Raw genomic sequence first — 13512 nt, forward strand, 5'->3', positions numbered from 1 at the left:
ACTGAAATGTGCAGGAGCTCCATCGTGCATGAACCACATGTTGTGTCGTACTTGTAAAGGCACATGTTCTAGCAGCACAGGTAGAGTATCCCGTATGAAATCATGTTAACGTGCTCCATTGAGCGTAGACGGAAGAACATGGGGCCCAATCAAGACATCACCAACAATGCCTGCCAAACGTTCACAGAAAATCTGTGTTGATGGCGTGATTGCACAATTGCGTGCGGATTCTCGTCAGCCCACACATGTTGATTGTGAAAATTTACAATTTGATCACGTTGGAATGAAAAAAATGGCTCTGAGCACTATGGGACTCAACTGCTGTGGTCATAAGTCCCCTAGAACTTAGAACTACTTAAACCTAACTAACCTAAGGACAGCACACAACACCCAGCCATCACGAGGCAGAGAAAATCCCTGACCCCGCCGGGAATCGAACCCGGGAACCCGGGCGTGGGAAGCGAGAACGCTACCGCACGACCACGAGATGCGGGCCACGTTGGAATGAAGCCTCATCCGTAAAGAGAACATTTGCACTGAAATGAGGATTGACTCATTGTTGTGCTTTATGCTAGTACTGTAGAGCAATGAGTCGCATGTCAACACAAGCACCGAAGTCACCATTACCTTCCTTCAATTGGGCCAACTGGCGATGAATGGAGGAAGTACAGTACATACTGACGAAACTAAAATGAGCTCTAACATGGAAATTAAGCGTTTCCGGACACATGTCCACATAACATCTTTTCTTTCTTTGTGTGTGAGGAATCTTTCCTGAAAGTTTGGCCGTACCTTTTTGTAACACCCTGTATAGAGAACAACAGCGGTGCCTTCACACTTCCCTGGTACACTCCAGACGATACCCTTGTCTCTGATGAACACTCGCCTTCGAAGACAACATACTGAGTTCTAGTACCGGTACTTAAGAAGTCTTCGAGCCACTCACATTTCTGTTAACTTACTCCATGTACTCGTACGCAGGTACATAGTCATATCGAACTGAGAGAGAAAGAGAGAGATAGGTTGGTTAACATAGTTGTTTGTCAATGAGAAAAATGGTACAGTAAATGAGAGGAGGAGGAGGAGCGATGTTTGAATCAATGTCCGGCCATTTTTGTTAACGTTTTTGCGATTTCACTGAATCACTACCCTCGATAGCCGGGCTTCCTTCAACAACAAAAATATCGATTTCCTTCCTACCCTTGTCGTAATCAAGCATCTGCTCCTATACCCTTGATGGGACTTTAAAGTCCAACCTTCTTTGTTACTGATATATTCTATTTCACGCAACTATTAACAAGTAAGTGATCTTGCAAGTTACCAAAATCAGTTTGTTTAAACATGACGTTCAAAATAAAGCTGTAATTTGTAGCTAATTTTCCTCTATCTATACATAACCATACGTGCACTATGAGATCAAAAGTATCCGGACAACCGCAAGAACATACGTTTCTCATATTAGGTGCAATGTGCTGCCACCTACTGCCAGGTACTCCATATCACCGACCTCAGTAGTCATTAGACATCGTGAGAGAGCAGAATGGGGCGCTCCGCGGAAGTCATCGATTTCGAACGTGGTCAGGTGATTGGGAGTCACTTGTATCATACGTCTGTACGCGAGATTTCCACACTCCTAAACATCCCTAGCTCCATTGTTTCCGAAGTGATAGTGAAGTGGAAACGAGAAGGGACACGTACAGCACAAAAGTGTACACGCCGATCTCATCTGTTGACTGACAGAGACCGCCGATAGTTGAAGAGGGTCGTAATGTGTAATAGGCAGACATCTATCCAGACCATCACACAGGACGTACAAACTGCATTAGGATCCAATGCAAGTACTACGACAGTTAGGCGGGAGGTGAGAAAACTTGGATTTCATGGTCGAGCGGCTACTCATAAGCCACACATCACGCCGGTAAATACCAAACGACGCCTCGCTTGGTGTAAGAAGCGTAACCATTGGACGATTGAACAGTGGAAAAACGGTGTGTGGAGTGACGAATCACGGTACACAATGTGGCGATTCGATGGCTGGGTGTGGGCATGGTGAATGCCCGGTGAATGTCACCTGCCAGCGTGTGTAGTGCCAACAGTAAAATTCGGGGGCGGTGGTGTTAACGTTGTGGTCGTGTTTTTCATGGAGGGGCTTGAACCCCTTGTTGTTTTGAGTGGCACTATCACAGCACAGGCCTATATTGATGTTTTAAGAACCTACGTCCTTCCCACTGTTGAAGAGCAATTCGGGGATGGCGATTGCATCTTTCAACACGATCGAGCACCTGTTTATAATGCACGGCCTGTGGAGGAGTGGTTACATGAAAATAACATCCCTGTAATGGACTGGCCTGCACAGAGTCCTGACCTGAATCCTAGAGAACACCTTTGGGGTGCTTCGGAACGCCGAATTCGTGCTAGGCCCCACCAACCGACATCGATACCTCTCTTCAGCGCAACACTCCGTGAATTAAGGGCTGCCATTCCCCAAGAAACCTTCCGGCACCTGACTGAACGTATGCCTGCGAGAGTGAAATCAGTCATCAAGGCTAAGGGTGGGCCAACACCATATTGAATTCCAGCATTACCGATGGAGGTCGCCACAAACGTCTAAGTCATTTTCAGCCAGCTGTCGGGGTACTTTTGATCACATAGTGCATCTTCTTAATGAATTATTGTGCAAATAAATCTCTCAAAAATCGAGTAATGCATTAAACATGCATAAAAAACACTTATTCTTATTTTCAAAAGCAACATGTTTGGCTTTAGGTGATTGGAAATGTGTCGTTTATTCTGTAATGTTATTCATACAATGCAAGAGAACCGTACTGCAAAGAGTTTTTTCTGTAAGCTATAGTGACAATTAGCCGGGCTATGATGAAAATGTTCTTAGTAGCGTACCCCTTCATTGTTTCCCTGACACTTCATTCAGAAATGACTAACCCAAGTCAACACTGAATTGGCATATTTATTCTTTCTAATCAGAAGTCTGTGAGATCATACATTGTGCCTTTATAGTTTCCGTTTTCACATTCACTGTAGTTAACGCGCTGTGTTGTTGCCTGATCTCAGGTAAATGGTAAGGCCACTCTGGATTGCGCAGTTGTTTAGGCACTAGACTTGCCTTCGGAAGGAGCGTTGAAGAAATTCACTTTAGACCAGTCACATTTAGGTTTACTGAGGTTACCCTAGAAAAAAGTAACTGAGGTAACGGGTCCTTTGGAAACGGTGGGTTTCCTTTCCTATCTTTTCCAATCAAAGTTAGTGACCTCCATGTACCAACACGTCGTTAACAGTACTTTAGACTTCAAAATTCCTTCATTTTAAAAACTGGTTGGTTAAACTGCAGTATTCGAAATTTCTCCGTTGGTGGTTGTAGCTTGGAAATTTGTGGTAAGATCTTATGAGACCAAACTGCTGAGGTCATCGGTCCCTAAGCTTACACACTACTTACTCTAACTTAAACTAACTTACGCTAAGGACAACACAACAGGCCATGCCCGAGGGAGGACTCGAACTTCCGACGGGGGGAGCGGCGCGAATCGTGACAGTACGCTTGAGACCACGCTGCTACCCCGCGCAGCGGTTGTAGCTTGCGATACCACATAGCAGACAAAAAATTGAGAAGAACATCTAAGAGAATTTAAACGTTCTTTGTAGTGGGGTACTCACAGCAGCTTTGTTCGTCCGACCCGTCACCGCAGTCGTCTTCGAAGTTGCAGACGGCGTCCTCAGGCACGCAGAAGTGGTTGGCGCACTTGAAGTGCGTCACTGGGCAGACGAATGACTCTGAAACACAAAACGATAAGATGACGGGCCCGAAGAATTGCTTATGCCCTCCCTCCCCCCCCCCCCCTCCCAAATATACACACTTATTTTGTGTAATAGTTCGCTGTGCATTACTGAAGAAGTATACTATCATTCACGAAACATTTGCTTCCACTATTTGTATTGAGGGTGTAAACAGATCTATTATTCATTTTGTAAAATTACGTACAATAAATTGTGACTATTTAATGAGGCTTAAATACTGACAGAAAGCACATACATACTAATTGGGAGCCACTCACCTCTTCCTGTAGTTTAACTTGAAAGGGATGTACTGGGGTGACCATACATGAGGCACCCGAATGCTGTAATGATATTAATATAAGCTAAAATGAAACTATTATATCAGTGATGTACGTATCTTATTGGCTCCATGAAGCGGTTCGCTGACTGTGCACGACCGCAATGCCAAAGATAATACTTCTGGTCTGAAACTGTAATGTTGGAGTAAGAGCTGCTTGGTGCATAGGAGTGGGTATCTGTCTGAGGTGGTGGTAGTTAGTGTTTAACGTCCCGTCGACAACGAGGTCATTAGAGACGGAGCGCAAGCTCGGGTTAGGGAAGGAAATCGGCCGTGCCCTTTCAAAGGAACCATCCCGGCATTTGCCTGAAACGATTTAGGGAAATCACGGAAAACCTAAATCAGGATGGCTGGAGACGGGATTGAACCGTCGTCCTCCCGAATGCGAGTCCAGTGTGCTAACCACTGCGCCACCTCGCTCGGTCATAACTGTATGAGAGCGAAAGAGCATGGAGTATGTATTTTTTGTGCTGTGCACTGTAAAGCCACCAAGTGTTAGATTATAATGTAGGAATTACTAGTAGATGTATTATTGGAAATATAAATGTGGAATCAGAAGTCTTTTCGCAAGTAAGGCAGAGTAGTTAAATTCTTATGACTTTCGTTTGCCATCGCGTTAGCGTATATGAGTTGGCTGATAACTGGTAACACTGAGTTCTCTGTTGAGTAACCCCAGACTGTACGTAAACAGATTTGACGTACAGGCTAGTTAGATATTTCGCTTTTGTAATGATTCTAAGGTTTTTTAACGCAGGTATACGTACTTTATGATTTTTCTTTATGCTTTTTTTAGTGAGATTATATAATACTTGCTGTATAAATCTCATGGTTTGTGACTCAATATAAAGTATGAATTTTTTCTGAGTAATTTAATTTCAGTTGGCAGATGTTTTGAAAAGCGAAACTTAACTTCGACTACAATTTCACTATTCAAAAAGCCAATAATTCACTCAAATCACTACCGCCTCCCTGTCCAGGTCATATGTTTTTCAAAAACATTGAATTTTTCTTAAATGTTTTCATTTATCAGCCAAAAGAATTTCATGTATATTTCAAAGTATTACGGCCAGAATTGCGCACCGCTGAGCTTGTAGCTAGTACATTTTATTCTTCTTTAACAGAGACCAGAATATATCGCGATCCACCGTTGCTGCTTTAGAAGTAACACAATATTATTTGTTTGATATGTGCACAGGGACCAAAGTTATCAGTTTTTAATAGGGCCAGAGGACTCAGTACCTCAGGGGCTGAACATATTTTGCAGTGACTATTTCTTCATTGGTATTGGGAGTTGTATTGCGCAATCAGTTCGTATAAAGTTTTTGCTAGCAATAACACAGAGAAAGAACACCACTTGCAGTTACAACACGCCACACGATAACTCGAGTTTTGTATGAATTCCCAGTTCAGGCAGTCGTTCAATGTTTTCCAAAAGCAATTTTTTTAAAGAACCTTACAAACTTTGTCTTCTATGTCGTTACGTCTCTGATGGAAACTTATGTGATATTTCACCTTACGCAAGCGCCCCCCCCCCCACACACACACACACATACACACGCAATTACACATGTCCATATAGACGTACGCACTTCCAATCTCCGGAAAATCGTGTTTCCAATAACATTTAATTTCACGGCCATTAATGCCTTTAGCAACGTGCACCAATATTATTCTGGACTGTGACGGATTACGTGGTTAAACCGTCTCAGTGTCTCATCTAAAATTCATCACGGGAACGCGGGATTGATTTCTGATATCCAGACGGCCAGGAAAGATGTGCCCTTTACAATGGAGTTTGTAATTACGGTCAGATGCACTTAATTTCAGCTACACGAGTCAGTGCAACCGCCTCAGTTATGGATATTTCACTCATTCGTGACATTCTATATTGCAAAGTTTTACGGAGAGCGGATACTGCGAACTACAGTCCCGTGTGTAATATGGTAATTTTAAGACTGTGTTTTGACGATTTTTTAATGGATTGTCCTCTGTGTTTTTTTCGTACGGTTTATATTCCGATCTAAAATATACTTTAATCTGAAAATAGCAATACACTTCTCTGGTAGTTATCCCTATTCACAGGTCGAAATTATGTTTCGATTAGCTGCACATTCCACTCTTCCATTGGTAGTCATAGTGAACTGTTTAGTGTCTGACTGTAAAACAAACACCGTCCGAACAGGCCATGAAGGCCCAGCAGTACCGACCGGTCGCCGTGTCATCCTTAGCCTTTAGGCGTCACTGCATACGGATACGGAGGAGCATGAGGTCAGCTCACCGCTCTCCCCTAAGTTGTCAGTTTTCGTGATCGGTGCCAACACTTGTTAGTCAGGTAGCTCCTCAATTGACCTCACAAGGCCTGAGTGAAGCCCCGCTTGCCAAGAGCACTGGCTAGACTCGGACGGTGACCTATCCAAGCGCTAGCCAATCTAACAACGCTTAACTTCAGTGATCTGACGGGAACCTGTGTTACCACTGTGGCAAGCCCGTTGTCTCTGACTGTTTACACTGTTTTGAAGTTCGTTGATAAAGTAATAAGCCACAACACACCGCAAAAAGAAGTAGATACTGGAGAATCTATACTTGTGCTGATCTAAGATAATGTTATGAGAGGCCATCATCCTTGGACCTAGCACTTCTATACAGTCTAAATATGACACTTAACGTCCATTCAATCCAAGTGAAGTCTTTTGAATTGTTTGTCTCCGCCATCTTTATTATTTGCTTTGCTCTTCATATGGCTGAACACTGTTATAAAAGTGTTAATATCAGGATGCTTTTTGGTGTCTTATAAACTGCAGTCTTGCCATCACTATCTTAAATTTTCATGGAAATTAGGAAAAGTTTGTAAGCGTACTGTCATATCGCTGGCTTGGTTGCGGAGTATCTTTGCGGGCAGCGCGTTTGCCGAGTCCAGCATGGGACACGGAACTGATAAGTTGTGTTGTGGGTAGCTCTGCATGTAAGAAGCACTGTTATAATGGAAGTTCAAGTGTTGCTGCAAGTGCTGTTTCAGTAAAGTGATGGAATATGAAAGTGATTCAGAGGAAAGTGCGTAATGATGTAATTAAAAATGAGCAGTGCAGCCAAGCCAATAACGTATTTGTGTATCTTCTCGTTGCGTGTTGCACAGCATCAATCATCCGCACCGTGATCGGTCTCCCAGATGAACTAATGTGAATCAGTAATACTATTTACCACAAAAGAGAGCTTTAAGTGCCAGTGTCTTGTAGCGGGCGTGAGAACGTGCGTTCGTGCATCGCGTTCCGCATCATCAACAATCAACCGCGCCGCGACGGTTACGAGCACGCTCGTACAATTGAGTACTGTGAACTATAAATTTAACTTTGTAAACAGTGTTAAAATTTATTACTAGTGTCAAGGAGGACTGGTACCAAATATCTGTGTATGCGTGACGAGCGTAAGAACTTTCGTGCGATCATTCGGCTACCGCATCATCAACAATCACCCGCGTCGTGTTGGTTACGCGTACGCTCGTCTGAGTGATATTGTGGACTGGTAATCATCCATTAATTGGGATATGAATTAGAATGTAAGCAGTGCAATCTGGGATTTTCTTTTATCGTCTCAGAATGTAGTTGTTCATAGAAGACGTAGAAGATTGTTATGTTTTAACGTTGAGTGGCTCCCCTAAACCCGCTTGCATATTTCAATAGATAATTTCAGGCAAGCCAGCAGCAGTGTGGAGCAGAACAGTAGGACCCCCGCGGGATTATTAGATACGTGGTGTGGACAGGGCGCACGGTCCAAAAAAAAAAAAAAAAAAAAAAAAAAAAAAATTAAGGGTCTCCACCCATTTGTAATCCCGGGCGTGTTACACGTTGTTTGTAATCAGCCCGAACCTTTAATGTTTTCCTGTATAAAACTAAATCTGACAAGCACACCCTCAAACTGAAACAATTTCTAAAATTCTGATTCGGTTCCTTTGCTGTTGATCGTCTCTTGCTGCTATAAAGTGACACACAATTACAGAATTTGTTGTGGAATGTAGCAGAGAAACCCAGTTACAGAATTTGGTGTGCAAAGGAAAGTGCATCTAATGCCTCCCGAATGCGCGTCACACATCTATGGGGCCGGCAAATTTATCACCCCCCCCCCCCCCCTCTCTGCTTTCCCGCGTTGCCGACTGCTCCCAATCTGGGCATCGTTTTCATCCAGTATACGTTATTTAGGAACGCCTAGAGTTTATTATCCCGCAATTTGCGTGGTTGCTTGCAGCTGCTCACATCGCTTTCACATGAAGCGAAACTTCGACTGGAGACGTTTCTTGTTCTTTTCCTTTGTCGGTTATTTTGTTTTGAAGTACTAGGATTCCCAAAGTAGCACAAAAAGTGAAAAAACGACAATTCAAAAAAAAATTCTGGAAATGTTTTCTTAAAAACGACAAGACTATTTTTCAGTATTTAAAAATCGTGGTGGAGATTCTTATCATTTTGTTGGTAGTACTATGGACACAAACGTTAAATTGTCATCAGTTACAAAGACAATAGTCCAAACAGAGGCAAATCGCTCTAACTTCAGACAGACGGTTGCAACACGCAGTCTTCCTGTTCGTCACGTTCTCCACTCCTCGTAAACGTTTTAATTTACTAGTTCTCTGTTCGCCTTTACTGCCGCTCTTAAAACAACACGCGGAGAAATAAAAAGCTTTATGTTTTAAACCGGCGGGCTGTTGCAGCGAGCAGCAGCAGCATCGTTCACATTCCTTGCTCAGGAAGGTTAAACAATGGTTGGTCTCCACTAGCTGCTACTTGCGCCGTTTATTATCACACCACGCAACATGCTGTTCGCTAGGAAAGACCTCTCTCCCACCTAAACACGTAAAATTGTAAAATCAACAAAGCTGCTACAAATTTCGGACGTTTATGGAGAATACATTGTCGTCATCATCGAACATAAATACGTGTTCTTATGACGATTTTAAGCATTGAAATTTCAAATTTTGATCCTTCGACTCCGTACACCATTCAGTGAGCAAAGTATACACTTGTTTTTGGAACACGTGATAGCTTTATTGACGAAAGCTCATGTCAAGTTGAATACGCTGTAAATCCGAAAGTGATTGAAGAAATGCATGCATGCATTTATTATCAAGAAGAAAAAAATGGTTCAAATGGCTCTGAGCTCTATGGGACTTAGATCTGACGTCATCAGTCCCCTAGAACTTAGAACTACTTCTTAACTAACCTAAGGACATCACACACATCCATGCCTGAGGCAGGATTCGAACCTGCGGCCGTAGCAGCAGAACGGTTCCGGACTGAAGGGCCTAGAACCTCTCGGCCACAGCGGCCGGCTTATCAAGAAGAGATTGCATCAGTAGACAAAATGTAAGTGAAGACAGAGTCGAAAGAGTGCATGAGAGTTCGCTATGGTGCTTCCTGAAATTAATACGGAAAGTCAGTCCACTGTTGCTGTACCTACTATTGAGGAAGAGGACGAGTGTACGAGTGTTGTTCGGGAAGTCCAACGAACTGTAGCTGCAGCTGCCTTGTTATACTATTATGGGGCACTCGCTTTGAGAAAACGTTGCCATTGTTGAACCATATTAGGGTTTTCTTGCAAACGAAGCATTAGGCGTGACGTAGAGAGCTTTAATTAATCCGAAAAATCAGTATAGTGATTATCTAACTATGAGCTTCGATAAACCCACACTTTCATCGAGATCAGCGAAAAAGGTAACATGTTTTGTGCCGGATGTGAAATATGTGTCTTCTTCCAGTTTTCTTTGCCAAGAGAAGTTCTGCAGGTTAGTTTTCCAGTACGGATGGGAGCCACAGGATTAGCATGCGATCGTCTGGGAATACTGAAGTCTTATCAAGTTCATGCAACGATTGCACATCGGCTGCAGATACTTTCTTACATTTTAAAGACGCCTATCCCAAACATTGGATGTCCTAATGCATGGCATCTTTCTGCGTTTTATTGTCTGAATGAAGTTTACATCCCTCCCATCTTCAGCGCTGTTCCTACAATTAAACCGGCTATTTTCCGCATTCCTGCAGACCGCCACACGAGACCTCAGTGAAATCAGGGTATGTCAAAAAGAATCATCCGATTAAAAAAAAATCATAACTGTTTTGTTATTTGAGATATGTGCGTGAACAACGTACTGTTGGAAAGAGTAAACTCTCGAGTTTTCCATGGCTACCACTAGGTAGCAGCAGTGGGGACTCACTTCAGTTATTGTAAAAATGGCGTCAGCACAGCACTAAGCGTTTTTTGTTGTACGTTTTGCGCCATGCGGGTCAGTAATAACTGTTCAGCGTGACTTTCGTACCAAGTATGGCGTGGAGCCTCCTACAGCACAGAGCATCAGACGATGGCATGAACAATTCCGAGAAACAGGTTGTTTGTGTAAAGGCAAATCGCCGCGCCGTCCCCGAGTGTCTGACACAGACGTCGAACCCATCCGCCATAGTTTCACAAGGAGTCCGCAGAAATCCGTTCGCTGTGCAGGTCGACAGCTCATCATGCTTACGATGTCCGTCCGGCGTGTGTTGCGTCAACATTTACACACGAAACCGTACAAAATTCTGCTACTGCAATCGCTTGGTGAAGGTGACAAACAACAATGTGCGGAGTTCTGTAATTTCGTTCTTGGCAAGATGGAGGATGACAGTTTTCTTCGACGCTTAGTGTTTGTTTAGTGATGAGGCAACAATCCATTTAAATGGAAAGGTGAACTGTCATAATGTGAGAATATGGGGTACGGAACAACCTCATGAAGTTGTACAACATGAGAGGGAGTCTCCGAAATTTATTCTGTCTTGTGTAGTTTCACGGGAAAAAGTGTATGGTCCATTTTTCTTTGCCAATAACACTGTTACAGGAAGCACATATCTCGATATGCTTGAGAACTTTCTTTTCCCACAGTTGGAGATTGATTCGAACGACTTCATTTACAAACAGAATGGGGCATCGCCACACTAACCTCTGGTACTGTGGGAATTTTTAAATCAAAGGATAACTAAACGATGGCTCGGTCTCACTGGACCAAATGATTCAGCCTTACATTACTGGACTTTAAGGTCAGCGGACCTGATGTCTGTGATTATTTCTTGTGGGGGTTTATAAAAGACTCTGTTTATATGCCTCTGTTACTAGCAACAATAAATGAACAGAGACATCACATAACAGCAGCTGTAGAAGCTGTAACTCAAGACATGCCCTCTGCAATGTGGGAACAATTTGAATACGCATTGACACATGCTATGCATCTCAAGGGGTGCATACTGAGCACCTATGAAAAGGTATGGAAAAAAAAACTTTTTGAGTTTCCAGCTCATCAAAACACAAAATTCATTGTATATGTTTATTAGTTTTAGAAATATAGACATGCCAAATCGGTTTATTCGTTTTGATACCCCCTGCATTAGGATGACAATGGAGCTGTCATAACAAGAAGAGTGGAAGACCAAGAACGAAGTCCTCGTCCTCGTATTGGAAATGGTGTAAGACGAGGATGTAGTTTTTCGCCTCAATTGTTCAATCTATACATCGAAGAGTCAATGAGGAAAATAAAAGGAAGGTTCAAGAGTCTCCATCTCCCAGCGAACTTTATTTCACATGTATCTGGTTAATGTCTGAATTGAGATATACGGAAACTGAACTTTATTAAGATCATTTCATTTTCCATATGACATGTAAATTTACGCTACGCAATAGGGCGGACCGAGCAATGTTACAGCATTGATTTTGGACGGTTAGCTTTACGCTCTATGGGTAACGAACGGGAGTTGTTCCTTGGAGTGAAAATGGTATATGAAAGACATTACGTAGGGGAATTCTTTTTGAGCTTTGGTACGAGACGTGCTAAAAAGTAAATGCGGTAACGAGACTGTCATGTGTACTGCATTGTATTGTTCGCCGGCATTGTACAAGAAATTGTAACTTAATGAAATACGTCTAATGTGGGCACGTCTGTGATAGTAGTTGAAAAGGAAATTATCAGGGATTGTGAACTGTTAAATAACAAAATATACGTATTTATAACGCTCAAGGCACGTCTAACAAAATTTTCTTATACTTCCTTGACTACATATTTCAAATATAATGAATAAGTTACAGAGATGTGTAAAGGAAGAAGGGTTAGTAGAATTCTGATTCACAGTGCTTGCAATTTCATGTGATTTTCTAATTAAAGTAATTGCATGTTGCGGAACAACATAATCAAAACCCATTCACCCTCCACGCAGAGCTCCGTACTGGCACAGATGCGCGGAGTCCTCGTTTCCCTGTCAAGTCGCAAAGAAAAAATCCAAAGATAAGTGCTTCGCTAACAAAAAGTCTTAACGGAATGATTTCAGCTTTTATGCAATGTAGATAGTCAAAGCTGGTGAAAGCAAGATTCTCAAGGTAACAGTATACAGTTAAATCTGGAATTTACAGAAAGAAATTTAGTGAGCTTTCATAATACAGAAGTGATAGAATTTCTTGTCGCTCACTTAAGAAAAGACAACAAACTTATTCAAGAACTATTAACTGAACACTATAGTTTGATTCGGAGTATTTTAGTTTTAGTCAGTTCAATACAATTATTTTCTGAAGTCAAGTATTTTCGAAATACAATTTCCACTACGTACAATCAAGGTTAGCAAATCTGCTTCTGATCTTATCAAATTATTCGTGCTTACAATACAGCCTTGTTACTGTAATTGCTGCCTTGTATGTACAGATAGAACTAAAAGTCTTAGTAATTTTAAGATAATGGCTACAGTTTGGGTCTAACGATTCCAATGCCTCAACTTTAACCGTCCCATCGAGAGACTGTCTGGCGAGGACATCTGTGATAGTGACTAGCCATGATTTGCACGAAAGTTAATCTCGTGAAAGGTCTTGCAGGTCTGTAGCCCTCGACATGTACGACTGATCACACGTTCTCGTTATTGCTTAAGTTTGAGACTTGTGGACATACACAGTTCTTCAAACGGAAGATTACTAGGTTCGATTAACAGCTGCACCTTGCCAAGTATGTGGTTTAACAGACTGCTTGAAGACAATAGCAAGGAACTTTGACATTCGATCCGAAATGTTAGTGCCCTTGAAATGGAGAAGGAAATGGCACAGATGTACGAGTATGTCCTAAGCTTCATTTTCATTCTTATAACTGATAAACGGTACAGGCTGACGTACTGTGGGGTTGCCTTGTCTCTGAGAAGTAGCTGTAACGGTTCGCTGTGATCCTGCTGTAGCTGTTGTTTCAGGTGGTGTTGTTGTAAGGTTAACTGCTTCTTCCACAAGTCCATGAATTGTTTACCTAACATTTCGATGTATGTACGAGTATTACACACTGAGGAAGGTCATCGCCATCAACTTAGCAGTGCACTAGAATATAGACTTGAAAGATCGAATTCACAAATGTG

At 42.3% G+C, this 13512-nt stretch overlaps 1 protein-coding gene across 1 annotated transcript in view; it reads right to left on the reverse strand.

Annotated features, from left to right (window-relative positions):
* The window catches only part of LOC126235161 (G-protein coupled receptor GRL101-like), a 364334-nt gene that overhangs the window by 308745 nt on the left and 42077 nt on the right, over positions 1-13512 (reverse strand). Inside the window, exon 3 of the mRNA XM_049943894.1 lies at positions 3670-3786. Within this exon, the coding sequence (XP_049799851.1) occupies positions 3670-3786 (117 nt within the window). The remainder of the gene's footprint in view (positions 1-3669; positions 3787-13512) is intronic.

The sequence above is a fragment of the Schistocerca nitens genome, chromosome 2, assembly GCF_023898315.1.
Source record: "Schistocerca nitens isolate TAMUIC-IGC-003100 chromosome 2, iqSchNite1.1, whole genome shotgun sequence".
NCBI lineage: Eukaryota > Metazoa > Arthropoda > Insecta > Orthoptera > Acrididae > Schistocerca > Schistocerca nitens.